This window comes from Amphiura filiformis, chromosome 11 (genome assembly GCF_039555335.1).
Source record: "Amphiura filiformis chromosome 11, Afil_fr2py, whole genome shotgun sequence".
Lineage (NCBI taxonomy): Eukaryota > Metazoa > Echinodermata > Ophiuroidea > Amphilepidida > Amphiuridae > Amphiura > Amphiura filiformis.
The window spans coordinates 54,621,885-54,647,894 of record NC_092638.1 but is presented as its reverse complement, the minus strand read 5'-3'; the positions used below and the strand labels follow the sequence as shown (position 1 = coordinate 54,647,894).

General features: G+C 37.6%; 1 protein-coding gene across 2 annotated transcripts in view; it reads left to right on the top strand.

Moving 5' to 3' along the window:
* The window catches only part of LOC140165028 (ras-related protein Rab-26-like), a 289,294-nt gene that overhangs the window by 229,475 nt on the left and 33,809 nt on the right, over positions 1–26,010 (top strand). For both annotated transcript variants that reach the window (XM_072188443.1, XM_072188442.1), the window contains exon 4: positions 6,063–6,182. In XM_072188443.1, coding sequence (XP_072044544.1) covers positions 6,063–6,182 — 120 coding nt within the window. The remainder of the gene's footprint in view (positions 1–6,062; positions 6,183–26,010) is intronic.

Here is a 26,010-nt window from a genome sequence, read left to right as displayed (position 1 = left end):
TTGCACGGCAAGATGGTAGAACAATTCAGATTTTAAATTATATAATTCACTTGATATCTGTCTTCAGAATTAAATAAACATCGTATAAAACTCAATGCAATGAGGCAATGGGGATCAGCAGTTAAGTAGGTAATGGGGTTAAGCATTGCAAACCAGAACAAACAAACACATTAGGGATCATTTTAATGGTATTAAATTGAAGTTAGACAATCATATTGAGAGGAAGGAACAGTTTAAGGGAACAACTTCAAATATGAATGTATGAAGCCTGGGGTTGTTTTTGGTAGAAAGGTGGATATGCAGTGTGTGGCAGTATGAGTAGCTCTTAGCTCTGGGTTGCTAATTTTAGAAAACTGGTACCAACAGAGCATGCTATCTACTGTAGATAGCAATAAAAGTAACAGTGATGAAATTATGACAATTCTATGATTTTTAACATTATATTGCCAGTTGACATCATTATTAATATCATTTTGACATCATTGTGAGAAGTTTCTGTTCTAAAAATTAATTAAATATTTTTGTCTTATACTAATTTTTTTGCATGGAAGAGGTTAGAACAGATTTAAAATTATATAATTCACTTGATGTCGGTCTTCAGAATGAATTAAATAAACATCATATAAAAACTCATTGCAGTGAGGCAATGGGAATCAGTAGTTAAGTAGGTAATGGGGTTAAGCATTGCAAACCAGAACAAACAAACACATTAGGGATCATTTTAATGGTATTTAACGGAAGTTAGACAATCGTATTGAGAGGAAGGAACAGTTTAAGGGAACAACTTCAAATATAAATGTATGAAGCCTGGGGTTGTTTTGGTAGAAAGGTGGATATGCAGTGCTAGCTCTAAGCTCTGGATTGCAAATTTCAGACAATTGGTTCAGGGAGGAGGTGATGTTTCAAAATATTTTCAAAATAATGTGAGAAAAGTTTTCACAAAATTTGTGATGATTTTTATAGAAATCTGGCAAATTTAGTTTTATTTTGAACACATCTAAATCATTTCAATGTTCAGAATATTTGTGTGTGTTTTTGTTTGTTTGTTTTGTTTTTTCCATGTTGGATTTGTTTTTGGAGGTGTGGGGGGGGGCAGTTTTAATAAAACTAGGTTTGCTAGGGATAGAGAAGATTTTAAATGTCAAAATGGTTTCTTGTATACTCTTAACCCCCTAGACACTACCTGCCGATCTAACATTGCCTATGATTGGACAATTACATGATATCTTTATTTTAATCACCAATCAGAATAGAGCTTTGAAAATAATTCACCCCAATTTTTTTGTGTGGTGAAATTATTCCAACAATATTACTGATTGGTTCAATTGATAATAAAAACTTCTTTTTGACCAATAGGCAGATAGTTCTCATGGGTTTCATCAATCTTTGGGTTTGGTCCCTACCCAACTCAATACACTACAATTAGTCTTGAGACAAGACAACCTAAACTAACACATGAAAAGTATGCCAACCAGAATATGGTATACATAATCTACTATTCTTGATAATGTTGCCCTATATAAACAAACTAATACATGTAATAGTCTCTCCATTTCCCGTGTGGCTGTTTTAATGTAACGTGGTTACTGCATAATCCAATCCAATTCTATTTCAAGCGTGCTGTATCTGATCAGGTGGGAGTTCTGTTTTCCACATAGGTACTTGCGTGATTATTTAAAGATATAGTTAGAGTCTGACGATTTGCACACAAAATAATGAGAATTAGACAGAATAATTGGCAAATTGGATGTAAACAAATTGCAAATTTTACAAGGAGTTGGGAAAATAGTTGATTGTGCCGAATGAAGTAGCAAATTTTGCTATAGTATTGCAAATAAAGGTTGTATAATTCTGTTACTCATCAAATTTGATGTTTATTGAAATACTGTTTAATTGTCTTTTATAATATTATTATCCCTAGACAGAAATAAAAAAACAACACATTGGCGACTTTTTGCATCTCATGTCGACATTCGAGAAAAATCAGTGAATTTATTTACCAAACTTAATTGTTTGTTGTTGCTGGAATCAGCCATTACTAAAGCAGCCCAAATTTGAACAACTACTGGTAATCTAACAGCATTTCTGATTGGTTGATAACTTGAAATGCTCATTTCAATTGCCAGTTATGACTAGGCTTTAAACTATTTATAGTCAAACTTGATGATGATCTTATTAATGCCTTTCGTGATTGGTTCAAAATTGGACGCAATATTAATTTTGGCCAATCAGCAGGTGGTTCTCATGGGGTTAAGCAAATAAAATTTGCTGGATAAGATCATTACATCCGTATATTTTTAGCTCCATTATAAAAAGGTGCAATTTACCTTGCGGTTAAAAGAAGAAACAGAAGAAAATACAATCAATACAGAAGTGCATCTAAAAGGAAAACATCTTGTTCTATTTTTACCACCATAATTTGTCTTTAAAATTGCTTGAAGGTATCTCGGGCAGTATGACAAACAAATTAAGTTCTTCGAAACCAGGCGTGACAATACAGACAGTATAATATATAGGTTGAAATGTAGATATAGATTTGTGACATTTTCGACATCTCTGGGTCAGTCGGGTAAGCGATGGGGATAAACTATGGCAGGTTGTAGGCATATATGGATGACATGAATTTACTGGACGGGCTTGGTAGTGGTGGGTTCTTATGAAACACTTAGCCCCGAGTTTTGGATCACCTTGAGATTTGTTGTGTCTTAAACATCTTTGGGGTAAACGATGGGGATAAACTATGGCAGGTTGTAGGCATATATATGGATGACATGAATTTACTGGACTGGGAGCTTCATGGTGGTGGGTTCATATGTAACACTTAACCCCAAGGTTTGGATCACCTTGAGATATGTCCTGTCTTAAACATCTTTGGGGTAAATGATGGGGATAAACTATGGCAGGTTGTAGGCATAAATGGATGATATGAATTTACTGGACTGAGAGCTTGGTAGTGGTGGGTTCATATGAAACACTTAGCCCCGAGTTTTGGACCACCTTGAGATTTGTCATGTCTTAAACATCTTTGGGGTAAACGATGGGGATAAACTATGGCAGGTTGTAGGCATATATGGATGACATGAATTTACTGGACTGGGAGCTTCATGGTGGTGGGTTCATATGTAACACTTAACCCCAAGGTTTGGATCACCTTGAGATATGTCATGTCTTAAACATCTTTGGGGTAAACGATGGGGATAAACTATGGCAGGTTGTAGGCATAAATGGTTGATATGAATTTACTGGACTGAGAGCTTGGTAGTGGTGGATTCATATGAAACAATTAACCCAGAGTTTTGGACCACCTTGAGATATGTCATCTTTGGGGTAATGATGAGGATAAACTATGACATGATATTGCATGATATAATATGACAAGAGATTACTGCAAGAGCTGTTTGGTGGAGGCTCATATGGAACACTAAACCTCTGAGGTTTTGACCCCTGTTGATATGTCATGTTTTAGACATCTCTGAGTCAGTCCGGTAAAATCTATGGCCAGGTATATGTATGACATGAGTTAAATGCATAGTGAGCTTCATGGTGGTGGGTTCATATGGAACACCAAACTTCTGAGGTTTGAACTCCTTTCATATATGAAATGTTTAGACATAACTGGGTCAATCAGGTAATTGATGGGAGCTAACAGTTACTATGCATTATGTGATTAATCTATCAGCTAACAAAATTTAAACATGTAAGATAGATTTCAAGTTCCAAAAGTGCAATCAGCTTCTTTTATGTTTTTTAGCCCAAAAAAGGTCAACATTTTGGGAAGAAGGTTCATTTTCCACAAAATCGCTCCTCCCTCTCCTGAAAAAAACCCCAACTTTTCCACTTTTTCAAAATCCACACCCCAAAAAAAAAATCCTGCGTACGGGGCTGGACTCTCTTAATGTTAATGAGCTCATTAGTGTTTTTTTTTGTCAACATAATAATTCATCCAGTTTACCACCTAAACACCAGTCAACAAATTTATATAAAAAAGATAGGTAGGGTGATAGAGCATGAGTACTGTATAGTTTGGATTCTTATTTGCATATTTATGAATGTTAATGAGCTAATTTGCATATTTGTCAGAATGCGATGAAATCAATTATACAGCCAAAATACATCATATGCTAATAAATTCCATGATGTGTAGGTAGAGTGACAGACAAAAATTAGAACACAGTGGCCTATATATATGGTTCACTGCAATACATGCAGTTATGCATGACTTGCAAATTCCACATCCGAATCAACTGAAATATTTTTTCATGGATATACTTTAAAAAGAGGATCCTAAAATCACAAAATGCCCCTTTAAGAAACTGTCCAAATAGATTGCAAAGTAATACAGCTATGACATTCTTACATGGTAAACGTCAGTATTTCTAGCACTCCTGTGTTGATGTGTCGCTGTATGATGATGTGTGTGGGAGTATATGAACTGATCGATGACTTCAATCGCCATATGCTATTTTGTTGTATCAAATTTCCAACATTACTTACGTGCAATGTACATTTAATCAAAATGTGATATGGCTTGATGCAGTATGATTAAAAAAATATGTGTGCGGTCCATTTTTTAAAGTGAGAATTTTTGCAGTTTCATGCTAGAACAAGTTTGACAGTATCTCAGAATCGGCGAGCTGACATTGCTGTTATTTTCTTTGGATAGGGGTCATGAATATTCCCGACATGACGTGAACAGAGTAAATTTGTGCACAAATACATTTTTCAAGAAAATTGAACCCATTTCTATACCTACTTAGACCCTGATATTTTCCTAAATTTTAATTTAAAAATATTGTATCTACTGAAAACAGGTTGGAACATTGTTGCTATAAACTGCATACATTCAGACATGATAGGGCAGACATAGACTTGCTATCTACAGAAAATAGCACGGACACACACATACACTCGTGAATTACAAATACTTCCGAGGACCTGAAAAAAAATGATGACATTTTTACAAGTCCAAAAGTGTGTGTGTCCTCGGTGTGTCGGTGGGTTGTTATGTCAAGTGCTCAAGAGGTCGGTAATACCGAATAAATTCGATTCCGGTTAACACTACGAGGACATTAAGCTATAGAGGGGTAGTAGGGTATAATACCTCATTTTTCACCATTTAACAAGGTTTGCGTAGCGAGGACGTGTGTTTAGGTCCTCGGTAAAAAAAATGCCGTCGGTGTGTTGTTATGTCAGAGTCCTCGGAAGTATTTGTAATGCAAACGCTTGCTGTCTACTGAAGATATCACATACAGGCAATTGCTATTTACTAAAGATACTTGCACTGAAAACACTTGCTATCTACTGCACAAACGCACATTTATTAGCAATTGATGATAGCTCTAACACATTGGTATCTACTGAAGAAATGTATCTACTGAAGAAAGGCCTGACACACACTTGCTATCTACTTAAGATAGCAATAATACATATGATATCACATACACATTTGGTATCTACTAAAGATCGGGTTGACAAATATTTGCTATCTACTGACGAAATCACTGACATGCATTTACTATCTACTGAAGATAGCACTATACACATACTTGCATCTACTGAAGACAGCACTGTGCACATACATGCTATCTACTGAAGACAGCACTGTATGCATACTTGCTATCTACTGAAGACAGGACTGTGCACATACTTGCTATCTACTGCAGATAGCACTACACACATACATGCTATCTACTGAAGACAGCACTGTATGCATACTTGCTATCTACTGAAGACAGCAATGTATGCATACTTGCTATCTACTGAAGACAGCACTGTATACATACTTGCTATCTACTGAAGACAGCACTGTATACATACTTGCTATCTACTGAAGACAGCTCTGTATACATACTTACTATCTACTGAAGATAGCACTGTACACATTTGATATATACTGAAGATAGCACTGGCTGTCTACTGAAGATAGCACTGAAATGCACTTGTATGCAGTACCTTCAATGCAGACACATTAATAACACATTTGGTTATTCATTCAATCCAGTGACTTAATTAATTGTTGTCCATTGGTATTTATCATCAATTTTGTGTTTTTATCATTACAGATATGGGACACAGCAGGTCAGGAGAGATTCAGAAGTGTAACACATGCATACTACCGGGATGCACATGCATTACTGCTTTTATACGACGTCACAAACAGACAATCATTTGAAAATATTAGGGTAAGTTACTGAAATATAGATAGTAAGCATACAATCATAACTGCAAATGGGCCATTCCATGGTTTTGGGAGAAAGGAAGGTAATCTGGGTAAGTTAAGAGTAACAAATACTTTTCCTTATTTCTCTCGATATCAAGTAAGTCATCCAAATGCTAATATCATGCCAAGAATAAGACCCAGATTTGAATTTGAATATCTCAAGAGAGAGGACACAGTGTTGGTCACTCATGTTACCTACCTTTGTCCCAAAACCATGGAATGGCCCAAATGGACATTTGACAACAGAACTTTCAAACAATCTTTCTCATCATTTTCACCATGGTATCATATCAACTTAAAACAAAGTTTCTTATTGTCGCTGAGGCTTAAACGGGTACACCCCGTCAGTCCAAAACCCTGTCAGTCCAAACCACCGCTAGTCCAAATTTAAAGCTTACCTAACACTGACGCTAACCCTAAATCTAATCCTAATCCTAAACCTAACCCTAAACCTAACCCTAACCCTAAACCTTACCATAAAAATTCGAACTAGCGGTGGTTCAGACTGACGGTGTTTCAGACTGATGGGGAGACCCCAGCTTAAACAAGCAATAAATGTGCCAATCCTTATTTGGGGGATAAATTAATCTGCCTCCTTTTCCTATTTTCTCATTTAAATGTTTCAAAGGTGGGTATAATTACCGAATAGGGTACAACTTGCTAGACTTGAGTCCAGTCCTCATTTACAGAGTTTAGGGTTAGGGTTTAGGGTTGGGGTAGGGCAGTCTTGTAGTAAGACTAGTAGAGTTGCACCCTATTTGGCAATTGCTCCCAAAGGTGAAATAAACTGCTCAAATAAAGAAAGTCCGCAGTCATGTAACCCGACCTACACCAAAACCTGAACTTATTATGACAATTTGATTGATACGGTCGTGTGCAGAATCTTGTTAGCTCCAATTTGATACCAAATTTGCTAGCAAACACTCAAACGTGACAGAGATTGATACCAGTTTATGGCATTTGGTGCATTTTTAAAAGTTGCAAATCAAAACGAAGCACGCGGTCGAAATTGCTTAGCGTGGCAATATGGTCAAGCTTGCTTGCCCACGATGGGCCCCTGTCGACTATCCCAAGTGCGCGCTTTATTCAATTGTTAATTTAAAACGCATGGACTGCTACAGTGCTTTACTGATGAATACTAGGGTACGATGTGATCGATATGACCTAGCGTTTGTTTCGGGCTATGTCAATGGTCGCGCTCTGCCATTCACCTCAACAGGTCCGCTGGTCCGTTTTTAACTTGCAACTTTTGAAAATGCACCAAATTTCATATACTGGTATCAATCTCTGTGAAGTTGGAGTTTTCGGTAGCAAATGTGGTATCAAATTGCAGCTAACAAGATTCTGCACACGACCTTTTCAATCAAATTGTCATAACAAGATCAGGTTTTGGTGTAGGACGGGTTACATGACTGCGGACTTTCTTTATTTGAGGTGTTTAGTTGAAATAGTATGAAATGTGTGAATTTCCATTATTATAACCTGTTTTGTCATGTTTGAGCATCACAGGTCAACAGTTTACGGACCATTCATCTTGTATGAGATGGGATGTCATAGCCATCTCAAAATAATAAGTCCAGATGAACAGATATAAATATTTTGTTTACTATGTCTGTCTACCTGGAGATTGAGAACATAACAAAAGAATCAAATAAATAATACAGTACTTGCTACTTGAAATGAAAGATAAACAAAGATTTTCCCTAGGAACTGAAAATTGCTGCCTGGACCACATTGGGCTATTCAGTTGAAATCCACACTACCCCTGTGGAAGATTTTGGAAATACCTTCCACAGGGGGAGTAAGTTTTTCAAATATAATTGGTCAGAGTTAATCATTTTGAAACCTATACTCCCCCTGTATTATGGCTTTACCTTTATCTTCCACAACTGGAGTGAGTATTTCAAATGGAAGTTACCCAATTGTCTATTCTATTCGAAACTCATACTCCCTCTGTGGAAGACTTTAGCTAAATCTTCCACAGGGGTAGTGCGGGTTTTAAATTGAATAGCCCATTTTATAGTGTTACATGATATGATATTGCATGCTGTATCATATGGCAAAAATAAGATAATACAAGCAAGTTGAAGGTGAAGGTGAAGGATAAGGTTATGAAAATAGTACATCACCAGCATTGGAAAATTATAGCTGCTATTGCGTAGCAAAGTGCTACACAATTTTATCAATTTGCTACACAATTTTGGAGTTGAGTAGCCTTTTTATGCCATAGACTTACACACTGTAGTATGTGAATGTACCAAGAGAAAAGTAATGAAAGCAAATTTTGCTACATATAAAAAATGCTTAATTCCAACACTGAACATCACCATCTGTAGGGTTTATCTAATGGTAGCTGGAAACCTTTTGAAAATCTCTTATATTTTTTTTATTCTATAGAATATTACACTCGCATTAAAAATGATATAGAGCATTTGGCATAAGCATTGTGCCTATGAAACAAAACAATTGTCATCACTTTCAATATGAAAAGTAGCGAAGAGCAGAAGAAAGATGGAAATTAAAATGCAAAATCCATTTACTTATAAGACAGCACTGTACACATACATCCTATCTACTGAAAACAGCACTGTATACATGTTATCTACTGAAGACAGCACTGTACACATACTTGCTATCTACTGAAGATAGCACTGTAAACATACTTGCTATCTACTGAAGACAGCACTGTACACATACATGCTATCTACTGAAGACAGCACTGTATACATACATGCTATCTACTGAAGCCAGCACTGTACACATATGTGCTATCTACTGAATACAGCACTGTACACATACTTGCTAGCTACTGAAGACCAGCACTGTACACATACATCCTATCTACTGAAAACAACACTGTATACATGCTATCTACTGAAGACAGCACTGTAGACATACTTGCTATCTACTGAAGACCAGCACTGTACACATACTTGCTATCTACTGAAGACAGTACTGTACACATATGTGCTATCTACTGAAGACAGCACTGTACACATACTTGCTATCTACTGAAGACAGCACTGTACACATACTTGCTATCTACTGAAGACAGCACTGTATAGACCAACACATTAAAAAACCGACATAGAGGATACTGTAAGTTACAAAGAAATAACTTCCCAACAATGGGATGCTTGCACATTTCTAACATTTTGGCAGCTTTTCATTAATCAACAAAGGGGCACTCTATACTGGAGTGGAGATGTGCATTAATTTGCATCAATGTTTACTGTAGTGGCGTGCGGTGCGTACCAAACAGGTGTAACGCATACTGCACTGCATGGTGAATGCGAAAGTGTTTTCTCAGCTCAACTTTTACTACGTAAATGCAAGGAGGGCATCCATTACACCTCACATGACATGCATTTATGCGCTATATGCTTGCTTTCAAATGGCACATCACTTGCACTGTTACTGTGTGAAATTTGCATCGTGTAGACAGTCACTACTCAATGGGCTATTCCATTTAAAAATCACACTACCCCTGTGGAAGATTTTGGAAATATCTTTCACAGGGGGAGTATGAGTTTCAAATGAAATGACCACATTAGCAGCTCCATTTGAAACTCACCTCCTTCTGTGGAAGATTCAGGTTGAATCTTTCTCAGATCGTGTATGAAATTCAAATGGAGCTGCCTAATGTGTTCATTCCATTTGAAAATCATGCTCCCCCTGTGAAAGATATTTCCAAATCTTCCACAGGGGCAGTGTGGACTTTAAATGGAATAGCCCAATCCACATTGATGCGGATGCGGTATCTTGTGAAGAGTGCCCTCAATGTGACATTCAACAGAGTCAATGTTGATATTGTCTGGGCAATCAACGTTGTGCTGACAGACACATGGTTGCACTGACAGAAGCAAACACATTCTTGCTCCAGTGTGGGCCCTGTGTCTACAGTTTTAGGTTTCAATTTAGGAGAGTGACATGCAATTAAGGAAATACTTTGCTCTATGTGACCTTGCTTCGTATAGCCCACTTGACATATGATGTCATTGCTAATTGGCAGTATGTGTGCGAATTATGGCGATTTCCATTGTTCTTTGCCCTGCAGAGTGCGTATGTATTGTAGTTTGCTCAGGGCACATGCATTTTAAATCGCCCACCACATATCATATAGTACAAGAAAGCCATTGAACAGTGTAGCGGTTCGTTCAAGCATATCGATAGACCAGTCCCTCGCCTTTGTTGATAAACAATGATGTCAAATGGTCTAAAGGTTTGTGTCTTCTTTGCAAGTGGAAGGTCACAAATAATGTATTTTATTTTTGATGTGAAATATGGTTTCTACATAGCCTTGGAGTGTGTAGCTATGTGGGTGACTGCTGACAGATACATTGTTAAACCTAATCTTGCTCCAACGAGGGCCCGGTGTCTACAGGATTAAAAACTCCCTGTATGTTACAAAGCTCACATTTTATTCCTGATAAAGCTGTAGGAAAGACAGCTAGATAGTAGTGGACCTTGCATATGTCAAGTTGATTACAACTAAACAATTCTCTCTTTCTGAACACCCTGTATGCTACTTATGAGACTCACATTTGATTTCAGATCAAGCTATAAGAAGGACAGCTAAACAGTGGAAGACTTTTTTCTCTTGACAACAGCTATTAATTCTCTCTTTTTGAACACCCTGTATGTTTTAAGACTCGCATTAATTTCACATCAAGCTGTAAGAAGAATAGCTACAGTGGAAGATCATTTTGCTCTTGATAACAACTATTAATTCTCTCTTTTCTGAACACCCTGTATGTTATAAGATTCCGGGGGAGGGGGTACTCAGTACAAATGACCATACGGGACGTGCCGCAAACATGGGTAGCATTTTCAGCCTTCTGGTATATCAATGACCCCTTTTTCAAAGCCTATTTTGGTATATGAATGGGTCCTTTTTTTCAAAATTTTCTCAATTTTTTCGGAAAACAGCCCAATTTTTCCTTAATCTAGCCAAAATTTTCAAAATTTTCCCAAAATTTTGGGAAAATTTGTAAAAACTAAGACAATTTTGGGTAAATTCGGCCGAAAATTTTGACTTTTGGTATATCAATGGGTCCAAATTTCTTGAAAAATTGGTATATTTATGGGTCTACTTCCAAAATCTCAGCGCATCTCCCCGGATAAGATTCACATTCAAGCTATTGGAATGCCAGCTAGACATGCAGTTTTTTTCTGTCAAGTTGATTACTACCAATTCTCTCTTTCTGAACACCCTGTATATTATAAGACTCACATTTATTTCAAATCTAGCTATAACAAGGATGGATAGACAGTGGGAGACCTGTCTTTCTCTCAAGTTGACAAAATTAACAACTATTAATTCTCTCTGTCTGAACACCCTGTATGTTATAAGATTCACATTCAAGCTATTGGAATGCCAGCTAGACATGCAGTTTTTTTCTGTCAAGTTGATTACTACCAATTCTCTCTTTCTGAACACCCTGTATATTATAAGACTCACATTTATTTCAAATCTAGCTATAACAAGGATGGATAGACAGTGGGAGACCTGTCTTTCTCTCAAGTTGACAAAATTAACAACTATTAATTCTCTCTGTCTGAACACCCTGTATGTTATAAGACTCACATTTATTTCTAATCTAGCTATAACAAGGATGGATAGACAGTGGGAGACCTGTCTTTCTCTCAAGTTGACAAAATTAACAACTATTAATTCTCTCTGTCTGAACACCCTGTATATTATAAGACTCACATTTATTTCTAATCTAGCTATAACAAGGATGAATAGACAGTAGGAGACCTGTCTTTCTCTCAAGTTGACAAAATTAACAACTATTAATTCTCTCTGTCTGAACACCCTGTATATTATAAGACTCACATTTATTTCAAATCTAGCTATAACAAGGATGGATAGACAGTGGGAGACCTGTCTTTCTCTCAAGTTGACAAAATTAACAACTATTAATTCTCTCTATTCTGAACACCCTGTATGTTATAAGACTCACATTTATTTCAAATCTAGCTATAACAAGGATGAATAGACAGTGGGAGACCTGTCTTTCTCTCAAGTTGACAAAATTAACAACTATTAATTCTCTCTTTCTGAACACCCTGTATATTATAAGACTCACATTTATTTCAAATCTAGCTATAACAAGGATGGATAGACAGTAGGAGACCTGTCTTTCTCTCAAGTTGACAAAATTAACAACTATTAATTCTCTCTATTCTGAACACCCTGTATGTTATAAGACTCACATTTATTTCAAATCTAGCTATAACAAGGATGAATAGACAGTAGGAGACCTGTCTTTCTCTCAAGTTGACAAAATTAACAACTATTAATTCTCTCTTTCTGAACACCCTGTATATTATAAGACTCACATTTATTTCAAATCTAGCTATAACAAGGATGGATAGACAGTAGGAGACCTGTCTTTCTCTCAAGTTGACACAATTAACAACTATTAATTCTCTCTTTCTGAACACCCTGTATATTATAAGACTCACATTTATTTCAAATCTAGCTATAACAAGGATGGATAGACAGTAGGAGACCTGTCTTTCTCTCAAGTTGACAAAATTAACAACTATTAATTCTCTCTGTCTGAACACCCTGTATGTTATAAGATTCACATTCAAGCTACAGGAATGCCAGCTAGACAGTAGTAGGTAGACCTTTTTTTCTCTGTCAAGTTGATTACAGGTAATAACCATCGGCTATATATGAGTAGGGAGGCAGGTGTGTTTGATGCAAACATACTGAAATGTTAAACATGTGGAATACTGTGACGTGATCTGATCCTGTCAGGCCAAAGGCAGCAATTGTGACAATGAGATGAAAGCAAAAATAGGGAACAAAAACAACCAAATATAAAATACATAAGAAAATTGGTATTGTAGAAGATTTGCAACAACACAGTATGCTAAGGATTGGACTCTATGGAAAAAAATGGTTGGCACGCTTATGTTGGAACTCTTCATTGTTGCTATGCTAGAGATAATAGTACAACTTAGATTGATGTGAAGTATGAACCTTCCCCTTTCCCCTTCCCCTTCCCTCCCCCACTCCCCATCAATCAATTTTGGAGTGACTAGATAGCCCAATGTCAAAAGCTCTTTCATCAACATTGAATTTGGGGAAAGGGGCAGTGATTTACATTGAGTATGCCACAGTTTGCCAACATTATGGTCATGCTCATTAAGGGATTTCACAATTTCAGCAATACTACCTTTGGTAAATGTGCAAGCTAGTAACTCAATTTTGAAAATGGCCCCATTGGGCTATTCATGGCTATTCCAGTTAAAATCAATGCTACCCCTGTGGAAGATTTTGGAAATATATTCCACAGGGGGAGTATGAATTTCAAATGAATTGGCACATTAGGCAGCTCCGTTTGATTTTCATACACCCTCTGAGAGAAAAAGATTCAACCTGAATCTTCAACAGAGGGAGTGCGAGTTTCAGTTAGAGCTGGTTACTGTGCTTATTCCATTTGAAATTCATACTTTCCCCGAAAATATATCCATTTGAATTTCATACACCTGCTGAGAAAGATTCAACCTGAATCTTCCACAGAGGGAGGTTGAGTTTCAAATGGAGCTGCCTAATGTGTATTCCATTTGAAATTCATACTCCCCCTGTGGAACATATTTCCAAAATCTTCCACAGGGGTAGTGTGGATTTTAAATGGAATAGCCCAAAGGCCTTATTTAGCTGGGTTTGATCAGACAGTGTCAAATGCAAGTTCAGGCACAGCCATTACACACTCTAGTAAATTTCTGTAGAGATTGTGAACTTGAATTAGTGCAACTCAATATGAATGGGAGCATAATCACGTTCTGCCATTAATCTTGTGTTTAATCTCAGCAAAGTCTACTGAAAACTATCTTTAATCCAGGTTTTGTAAGTGTCTGGCATTACTGCTTTGTTTAGTCTCAGCAAAGTCTGTTTAAAAATCATATTTATTTTATCACTTTATTTCTCCCTTTGTTTATGAAACGCACTCATTAGAGAGATGTTATAAACATTAACCTATATGAAAAAAGGCCCAAATTGGAAAACCTCATTTCCCAGGGAAAGAACAGACAGCAGGCCAGACCATGGTCAGACGGTAACATGAGTATAGGTTTATTTCATCATGAAGGTATGGGTAGTCTTGCAAAATGATTAACTTTCCCTTGGGCTATCTAATGTGCCATGAATTAGTAGGACTACAACTCTACAGGAATTTTTCCCTGGGCTATCTAATGTACCATGAATTAGTAGGACTGCAACTGGTATATACACACTTAAAACTACGGGGTCAAAAAATGACCCAAACGGGGTCATTTTTGACCCCAGCATAGTTATCAACTAAACACCATACCACTAACGGGGTCATTTTGACCCCATTGGTCGGGGTCATTGCAATGATTTGGGTCAAATAGTAACCCCATTGGGGTCAAAATATTACCACATTTCGGGGTCAAATGAAATGACCCCTTCAAAAGGGTTGCCTTATTGGGTTACTTAATGACCTCATTTCGGGGTCAAATGAAATGACCCATTTGAAAGGGTTGTTTTATAGGGTTACTCAATAACCACATTTAGGGGTTGTTTGGATTTTTTAGTAGGCCTATGGTCATGCTGGTCCCACCAGGACATAAGTGTGTTTCTGCACAGAGAAAGCATTACATAAACTGCAAAATGCATCTGTGTATCACACTCACACACAGTCAGTCATCGCCTATGACAGTTCACGTATTATAAGCTTACATGATATAAGCTTATAACAACTGCAGCCAAGACACCAGCCACGACAGCATGAAATTGGATTGAATCTGCGTGCATAGACAAGGGTCTATGCATCCTTGCAGTCTCACTTTTCAACTAACTTTTCATATTCCATCATGCAGACAAGCACACACGACAATCCGCTGAGCTGCACAATCAGAACAAATATGGCGCTGATGTGACCACGTGAGCCGATGCACACCGTGTGTGCAAATAGTTCAAATGCAAGTCATTATAAAGTTGACAAATTGGGTAACCCGGTCAAAAAATTAGTTTTATTTATTAATCAACAAACATTAATTGCACCTCATGTTTAAACTCATTTATGGATTGAGATTTTCAAGGCGGAAGATTGAAACTGATATCAATGCGCGACGGTATCGGCAAAATGACCACTAAGTTTTTGACCACGTTAAATCGTGGCTAAAATGACCTCGTGAATGTGGTCAAATTAAAACAGTACAACCCCCTTGAAGGGTCAAAACAACCCCAAACGTGGTCAATTCAAAATGACCACGGAAAATATAACCCCGTAGTTTTTAGTGTGTACTATTAAATCAGTTTGTACTCTCATTTCCACATCTGTTGTTTCTAGCTGTTATGGCTTTAATGAAAAAAAAAAAGGTTATAATCAGAATGAATTGACTTTGTTGGATGTCTGAAGGTTGGGATTAGACTGCAAGGCCATATACAGATGGAAATCTCTGGACAGGAAACCAACAGCTTAATTAATGTCTCCTCCAAAGGACAAAGCTCTCTCATGGTTCAGGTTCTGAATTCCAGGTGTACCTATAAGAGCAGACTTTTGAGTAGTTCCAGATATATTTTGTCATCATCAGTCAATGATATTGTGGCAAGTAGCCCTCCTGGTCTTGAAGCAGGGACCTTGTCCATCGGAACAATTTAGATACTAATTATTGGACTATTCCAGTTAAAATCCACACACCCCCTGTGGAAGACATGACCTTAAGCTTCCACAGAGAGTGTAAATTTCAAATGGGGTTACCTAAATGGGTGACTCAATTTGAAATCTACACCCCCTGTGTGGGAGATTAAAATCATGTCTTCCATAGGGGGTGTATGGATTTCAACTGGAATAGCCGATAGGAAAAGATGCTTTGTAAAAAATACTTGATTGGCTGCAACTCTCATCAGTGTACTCAAGGACACAATGAGGATGATCTATGTCTTTGAGTTCCTTATTGTTATGCATCATTAACGGCCAAGTGAAGATACGATACATCAAGTGTAATTGAAACGAATCCCTCATTAACAGTTTGCAGAAGATGAAAAAGTTTGAGGATTTTTTTAAACAAAATTTTTAAAAAATTATCAAAATATCAATTTCATGATCATTTCTGAAATCAGCACGAAAAATGCATTTATCTGAGTACAAACATGAGTAGTATTGGTGCAGTGGTTCTTGAGATAGCCCATAGCAATTCCAGGCATAAAATAATCAGGTCAAGTAGAAAGTGTACACATTCTTCGTACGGTTTGGGAAATAGCAGTTTAGCTCCCATCTAATTGCTCGATAAATTTTTAACAAGCCATGAATTATTTATAAAATCTGTTTATCTTAAATGGACTTATAGGTCATGTGTTTCTGTGTCCCGTTGGGGGAGATTAGGAGATTGAGTTTGTGTTTGAAGATTCTTGCGAGGTGTGATTTTATGCATGGAATAAAAGGGAAGGCTGGACTGGAGTTGCCATTGTTTTTTAATATTGGGTGACATGATGCTAAAGTTGTACTTAAGCGATGTGTGTTGAATTTTGCAACTTGGAAATGATCTGTCACAGCTCAAAATATCATAGTTCCATTTTATCATCTTTGATTTCACAGCTGAAACTTGAAAGATTAGATTTAAGGAGTCCTGACAATGAGTATAGCCCTGTGCATACTATTGCAAATCTGCACTATTGAATTGTCAAGCTTGGGTACTAAAATGAGTAGGCATACCTTCCTCCTCTGGCCTTTATTGGGGAAAATCTGAATTGATCAAAAGATTTGTGCATGTAGCATAACTACATGGAGATCACACACAAGCACACACTTGAAAGCAAAGGTAGAAATGGTGCATGGCAAAATAATATATCTAGGTTCTCAATTTAGACCTGCAAGAGCAATATGCAAAAATTGTCAAGTCCACGAAAGGGTAATTTTCATAATTTTAGTTCAGTTAAGGTTTACTATCAGGCTCAGCACATCATACACAAGTATGAGAACCTAAGCAAGATTTAAGAAATTTGGATTCTACAAATGATAGTGAAAGAATAATTAATATGTCACATGCAGTCTTCTTACCAAAGCAGTATGGCAGAATAAGTTTTTGGGTGGGAAAAAGTGCCAAAATCAAAACTATTTTTAGCATGGACGATGAAAACTGCTGTATCACACATAGTCAAATTAGGTCACTGCATGCTGCAGGCTTTTATTTTCAGTCATGTACCGCTGGTTTGCCAGTGCCGTCATCTTTAGTAGTTCAACCACAAACACTGGGGACTGTGTGTACTGTTTATTTATAACCAGATCCAAGGGGAATGATATGTTTAACTCTCTCCATGTTGGTGTCGACTGCAGACGACAAGTTTCAAAAAAGTTTTAAAATTCAAGAAAAAGGCAGAATTGTACATTTTCATGACCATATTTGGAATCAACATGAAAAATGCATAAATATGAGTACAAACAAGCCTAGTATTGGTTCAGTGGTTCTTGAGATAACTCTAGATATTTTTAGAAAATATCTCAAAACTTCAGTGGATTTTGTATACCTGGCTAGTATGCAGAGCATTAAGATGTGAGCCAAGAAGTAGAACTGCCGCCCATTGGTTATTGGAAAACACTGTCTGGTATGCTTGAGATTTGGTGTGATATTGCTGAGAAAGAAGGACAGGGACAAATAGAGACAAAGAAGACAGACTGAGACATAAAGGATGAGACAGACAGATGTACAGACAGGAAGCAGAAAGACAGACAAAGGAAGAGACTGACAGACAAAGAGAGAGACAGAAAAAGAGACAGACATAGAAAGATAAAGGCAGACAGACACCCTCACCCCGACACACCGACAGATAGACAGACAGAGGGAATAAGTGAAGGAGAAAGGATGACACAGCAAAAGTTGTATGAAGAATAACAGAAAATGAGCTAAAAGAGGGAAAAGAAGAGAAAGTGAGTAGTGAATGAGGGATGGGAGAAATAATTTGGAAAAAAAAAAACAGAGAATGGAGTGTGAGCAGCAGAAGAAAAACTTGAGTATACAAAATCAAGAGAAAGATTTTTAGAATTTATGGCCGTGTGTCCTGAACTCGCCACCCTTAGCGTTACATCCTCTTAGGCATACCTTCCTCCTCTGGCCTTTATTGGGGAAAATCTGAATTGATCAAAAGATTTGTGCATGTAGCATAACTACATGGAGATCACACACAAGCACACACTTGAAAGCAAAGGTAAAAGAGGTAAAGGTAAAAGAGGGAAAAGAAGAGAAAGTGAGTAGTGAATGAGGGATGGGAGAAATAATTTGGAAAAAAAAACAGAGAATGGAGTGTGAGCAGCAGAAGAAAAACTTGAGTATACAAAATCAAGAGAAAGATTTTTAGAATTTATGGCCGTGTGTCCTGAACTCGCCACCCTTAGCGTTACATGACAAATATTATGAATTTTTACACCAACCGGGTTTCTAATTAGATTATCTCCACAGTCATCAACCCTAAACTAGCAAAAGTATACATTTTTGGAAAGCTGAAGGCATGAGCAATTCAAATATATACATTTCAACTCATTATACAGGGTGACCTGCAAGTTATATAGGGTGGAATAAAAAAACAATTGATAAAAAATGGGCCACTCAATGCATTGCTTATTACCAACTTACAGTGATAAACTGGAAGTAAACAACATTCATTTGGTTAGAGGATATGGAGAGCCAACTGACTTTGGAAGAAACCAAAATCACAGCTGTTTGGTAATCTCGGAATATAGGGTGTCCCAAATTATGTTAGATTTTTTTACAATTTAACATATTTTGAACCTAAACTGTTTCCCCCTAACCCATACAGAAAAAATATGTCCATATTTAGATTCCTCGTCAAATTTCCCTTCAGAAAATCTATACTTTGACTATGATAGGATAAGTAATTAAAATTTTACGGTAACTTTTAGATTTTGAAGACATCTGCATTACTTACTACAGTGTTTAATACGACAACTTGTAGTTTTGTATGGAAAAGTTAGTATTTTCTAGACTAAACCTATCATAAATGATTAAAAACAATTAGTAGAATTGTTTAGCTGTAAGGCCATTAGTCTTTTAGATTCAAAATAGAGTCCAAAGCCAATTTACAGCCTTTACAGAAGCAGATTATGCACTAAAAATACCAATCCCATAGAGTTTGTGTGTACCACATCCCCCACCACCACATCCCCCACCACCGCCACCCTGCCCATTCTGAATTCTATGAAGCACAGTGTCAGTATTAAAAAAGTTCAAGTATTTCTTTTTACAGGGTTGAAAGTGCATTTTATTTAGCAATAAAATGAGACCACAAGCATGACAATAACTTCTTGCTTGACAGAGATATCATCATTTGTTTTGAGTCGACTTTGGCAAAATGTAACGTCGCCACCTTTTTTTGATGGCGAGCTCAAGACACACGACCTTATATCAAAATGTCAACCCAAATGCCATTAAGATTTACAATGAACTACTTTGGGTAGTCTGTTAAAAGCTTACACAAACTAAACATTCAATAAAAATCGAAAGATAACCAAGCCTTAACAGTAACAAAAGCAGCTAGTGTATCCTAGTGACTTTTTACTTTGCAATGAAAAGTCATCACAAAATACAAGAGGATATTATATCCAGGCAGGTATGTAACACAAGAAGGTGTTTTGTTGCCATAATCCAGGCCATTTGTAACCCTGGATGTGATATCTGCTGCTAAAATTATCATCACCTCGAAACGTGATGTGATTTCATATGGGCAAAAACAATCTTATCTCGTATATATTTTTTAAAGGGACTAACAGAGATTTTTAGCGGACCACATAAGTATGTTACATTTTTCGAAGTTGCCTAAAATTCATGAATACAAAGTCCATGGAAAGTGATTTTGAGAAAACTAAAACTGTATCATTTTAATTCTTCAGTTAGATTTACCTGGTAAATAGGGCAAGTATTACATGCAAATGAGTGAGTTAAACTGTATTAGGTATGACAATTTCCCTGGCATTTCAGGGACTTTGTGGGGGTCATTTTGTATGCTGGACTTGGGGTTTTTTTAATCACATAGTTAGTGTATTCTTTACCCTTTGCTCTCAGTCTTTTTTTCCTTGTTCTGTGGCCATTCAGCTTCATTTCTGTGTTTTTTACCACTTCGTCATCACTGTTTCTATCACCTCAATTTAGCATGTCAGCCATCTTGCCCTGTTTGCGATATGTGTGCAAAACCCACCCAGGTATTCAATTGGTTGATAAATTGGAAAATACCTCTAAACCATTTCTTTTCAGAAATATTGACAAAAAAGAAGAAAGTTGAAAGGCTATGTCTGTCTTTGAGATGGCACCCCTATTGGATTTGTACAGAATTAGTATGCCTGTGAATAAAGGGATCAAAAATTGATCTATCTTGACATGAAATTGCAGTGTCTAACTTGTTCATTGCAGGAGTTAGTGACTACTTTAGTTTTTTAATGCAATCTTGTTTCTTGAAAGTCACACCACTGGATCCTAATCATTTTTTTCACATTACGTGGACAGTGCCTAAACAAATCGAAGCAAAAAGACAGTAAAAAAAATTACTTGTCCTATAGACCACTTCATATGTGACGTCATTGCCCGACAGTATGCGCACGAATTGTGGCAATTTCCATTGTTTTTTGCCCTGCAGTGTGCATACGCTTTTTAGTTTGCTCAGGGCACATGCATTTTAATTCGCCCACCACATTTCATGACAAGAAAGCCATTGACCAGTGTAGCAATTCGTTCAAGCATATCAATAGACCAGTCCTCGATGAATACATATAACCAGTGATTTTTTACTGGTCTTGCTGCTTCAATTTTTGAAGGCACTGTCCATGTAAATGCATCATATTTCCAGCAAACCAAACCATACCAGCTAGTGGCTGCTAAATTACATTACTGGCAACCATAGATGCGATATTTCCAAATCAACTGTCCATTGAGACATGATTTATTGAATTCATGAACGATAAGCATATCATATTACTCATGGTATATGCAAGCAACGCATATAACTCATTCGCTTGAATGAGCAGCGATATGTTATGACATTGTAATACTTTTCATGCATGGACTCTAGGATATATCATGCGGTATTTTCTGACCAAATTATGTTTCAGGCCAGAGAGGGGGCCCGACTCAAGAAATACACTGTACACATGGGTAACAGAAAAAGAAAAAAATAAGTAAGAGTGTTTTTTTTGACCAGGCAAGTAACTTGCAGGATGCATTTGCTATCCCAGTTGAAATCCACACACCCCCTATGGAAGACATGACCTAACCTCCCACAGGGGTGTAGATTTCAAATGGAGTCACCCATTCAGGTAGCCCTTTTTGAAATTCACAATCCCTGTGTAGGAGATTAAGGTCATCTTCCGTATTGGGGTATATGGATTTCAACTTTTAAGGCTTAAAAACTTGTATTTAACTTATGTTTAGCTTTGTTGAACTTGGTCAACTTCTTTAGGGTATTTTTTCCAAAAATTATGTAAATTGAGTCCAAAAAGAGTACATCTTCTGTCCAAAAACTTGCTTATGGGAAAAACATTTAGTGTGAACGTCTCTTGTTTAAGGACATGGAGATGCAGGATTGGTAGTAACATTATTCCCTGTATATAGTATGTTGGGAGCATCAGCGAGGAGAATATCAACAGTAAATCCATACACATGCATGTACTCTCCAATAACATGCCCTAGTAAGCAAGCCAGTACATCGCATGGCTAACCAAAGACAAGGAAATATAACGCCTCTGTCACAAATTTTGAAGGCACCATTTTGTCAATATTGTTGAACTTCAGTATAGGGGCATAACAAGAATATTGGGTATAAGCGGAGATATGCAATGAGGTACAGAGGTACAAAAAGAGTATTTTGAGGTGTGCGTGATGGAGGGGCAGGTGAGGTATCTAGGATAATTTGGAATAACTGGAGTTATACAATTAAGGTATACAGAGAGAGCTTTTTGAAAAATATGCAGAGTGTATAAATATTGTATTGCACTCAAGCGCAGTTTAGCGTAACTTCTTGCAGGATTGCATTTTTCTTGAAGGTGGGTGCATTATTGGTCCAATTTGAGACATTTTGATTTTTTTTTCTAAAAAATAACACAAATTCTTTGTTGAATATGAAAGAGGTTAATAAATGTATATCCCTTGTTGCTCGAGAGATTTGACTCATCAATGCACTTGCGCTGAATGTTGCACGGGGCTCATGCATTGGATGCATCAACATTTGTCAGCATGTGTGTATAGTATTGAGTCCAATGTCTGTCTACAAGTGATACACATTTATTGACCTATTAATAATAAGAACATAAAGGATTTGAATCGTAAATAGGCTTATAACTCAAAAACAACTTTGGTGACATAGTCCTCATTTTGTTCATCAGGTCTCAACCCGTACCCGCGTGTTTCAAATATGTATTGTGAGCTACAACCATGGTCAAAATGTGTTGGGAAATGCACTTATGGAAAACATACACTTTATTAAGGCCTTATTTCCGTAATTTGTAACGTGATGAAATAGAGGTTTCTTTGGTGTCAAGCCTATACATTTTCCTAACACCCCAATCCTCCCCCTTCCCCACCTATCAATGTTGGGTGCCACTAGGCGCGTGTGTCCAAAAAAGTAGGATTCAACATTGACCAGGGGAGTGGGGGCTTATACATAAGCCTATCAAAAACCGTCCCAACAACTTATGGCTAGCATTATAAACTCCATAAAAGATATATTTGCTGAAATATTGTGACTCAAATTCAGAATACCATTCTGGATGGATCTACTTTCACCTCGCATTACAACTCATGTTACAGTAGCCTTGCTTATTATAGCCATGTGTAGTGACATAAAGGAAATGAAGGCTAGCACATATTACAGCTATATCGTTGCCACTTAAACACTTGATGGCTACAGGTATATACTACTTCAGAAAGCATCATTGCATGAGGAACAGATAGAGGCTGTCAAGTAAAGTGGCACTAACTAGCATCTCAGTTTTTGTTTGTTTATTTGTTTGTTTGTTGCACCATGATGATGTAGAGACACAATTGGGTTCTGCTCATACTCTAAATGCTCAAGCAAGGCTAAAAAATCCTATAAGTATGCTGGCCTCAGGCCCATAGCCAGAATTTTTTTCATGGGTGTGCAGATATTCCAAATGCAGACCTTTTCAAGAGAAATTTTCATTCTGGCCAAAAGTCAGACCTTTATCTCCTCTGCAATTGATTTTTGGCTCCTATCTTTTAACAAATTTCACAGAAAGTTCATGGATTGGGGGTATACCCGGTATTTATCACAATTTTTGACATTTTTGGCCGAAGTTTGCTATTTTTGACAGACAAAGCAGACCTTTTGCAGATTTATGGGGAGGGGGTGGTGCATCCCCCACACAGCACCCCCCCCCCCAACACACCAATCTCCCCCTCCCCCGGAGCACCATGTTGGAGGGGTGGCTCCTCCGAACCGAAGAGTGAAAGTCCAAATTTTTTGGTTGCTTTGCACATAAAAAGTTATTGAGATGTGCAATATGTGTTCACAAAGAATCATTATGGAAGCAGGTTGGCTGTTTTCTTTGCCCCGGGCACCACAAACCCTAGCTACACCAACTTAGATCTACCGTTCAAAACACAATCCACTTGTCAGGCGAAAGCGACACATTTTCTTAAGAGGCACACTGTGTATGAAAACAATGGGCTATTCCATTTAAAACCCACACTATCCCTGTGGAAGATTTTGGAAATATCTGCCACAGGGGGAGTATTAATTTCAAATGGAATGACCACATTTGGCAGCTCCGTTGAATTTCATACACCCTCTGAGAAAGATTCAACCTGAATCTTCCCTTGGGGGAGAGCGAGTTTCAAATGGAGCTGCTAAGGCCAAAAAAAAAAAAAGGTTTGTCTCACGAACATTTGCCAAAAAAGCTAAGTGCTATGCTTTTTTTTTTTTTTTTTTTTGGTTTAGAAGCTATGCTAATGCGTTTTTTGTTTTTTGTTTTGTTTTAGCCTGAGACAAATGAAAATCACAAGACAGGTATTACAGCTTCGCCCCGACACCAACTCATTTTTTAGGGCATTCAGAGTAACCGAATCGGCGCACCGATGCAGTGCCCAATTCCTCAGCACAGTCCCCCTGTTTTAACTATACTGAATCATGAACAATCATGTTGAAATAAACGGTAAAAAATTCGTTAAAAACAGCTACAAAAAATACAAAAATTTATGAAAACCACATGGCTTCTCTCGATCGCAGAGTTCTCCGTAGGCTAAGTCCTTTTATATTGCATCCACTTTGCTTCGCCGGGCTTTACGCTCCGTGCCGCTGCAAGGATGGCGTGAAACTAGCGAGACTGAGGCTACGGTGTGGGTTACGGGCTATCTGCAACACTAATGGCATACGCGCTGCCTGACATTTTCGATGTTTTTCTGACATTGAGGAATTCATTTTTACTACGTTGGTCGAACTATCGGGAACCGGAAAAATCGGGGAAAAAAAAAAAAAACCTTTAAAAAGGCGGTCAGCGCGTAGACAAACGCGCTGTATCGCTTTCACATACTTATGCGCGCGGGTTCGTGAGACAAACCTTTTTTTTTTTTTTTTTGCCTAATGTGCTAATTCCATTTGAAATTCATACTCCCTCTGTGGAAGATATTTTTATAATCTTCCACAGGGGTAGTGTGGGTTTTAAATGGAATAGCCCAATGAGGTGACAACACTTCTCACCATGCAGTCACCATGCAATAAGAATTAGAACAATGTTGAATCCAACAAGCACGTATGTAATAAGATATATTGGATAAAAGTCACACTCTTGTCTGTGAAACATGTCTCTTGGCTGATCCATAATGCACTAAATAACAGGCATTGTCTCATTGTATGTGAGATATTGAAGGGATTTTTGAAACAATTTAATCCGATTTGGTTTTAAAATGGATCAAATTGTGAGTTGGATAGAAGTCAAAGTCTTGTCAGTTAAACTTTGCTCCTGTCCAGTAGCGTAGCCAGCAGGGTGGCAAGGGGGGAATAGTGCCCCCCCCCCCCGACAAAGAAAAAAAAGTGACCCTCTGACAAAAAATGAAAGAGAAAATCTGGAGGGCAAAGGAAAAGAAAAGGGGCAAGGGCACACCGATCATAGGCTAAAATAGTGTAAAATACAATTTCTTTGCGCGCTGCGAGCACACGTTGTCACTAGAAAGCCCTTTTTATCCAGATCATGGGCGAAAATAGTGTAAAATACAAAATTTTCACAATAAAGCCTTATTTGGAAGCTCGAAGACATGTAGGGCGAATTTCTCGACGGGTGGCTTAGCAGTTGGCTTGTCTAGCCTCAAGGCTTAAGAGGTCGTAAGACCAGGCTTAACTGAAAACATGTTTCCCGAAGCACGGCTACCATAGCCTCGAGGCTTCAAGTAACCTGTGGGCCAGGCTTGTAGGATTAGCCCCAGGCTTCGCAACATTTGCATTTCTCGAAATCAGTCTTCTGTAGCCGTAGTCTCACGCAAGCCTGTTAGACCAGGCTTACAGCGGCTTTTCTTGGCCTTGCCTCAGAGCAGGTCTTAGGTTGTAAGCCTTGGCCTATTTCAATTTACAAATTGTTTAAATTGTAATGTAAAGGTTTTCTTTCATATTTTTGACGGTCTTTCAATTAACATGAGTATGCAGTGGCGTAACTACTAGCGGGGTGGGTGGGTGTGCAGGGGAGCCCTGCTTCCCCCCTAATGAAAAAGGTAAATTAGACATACTTCTGAGAGTTATTAATTAACCTCACTGGTCATTTTAACCTTAAAACCCAATTTTTACGGTTAAATGAATT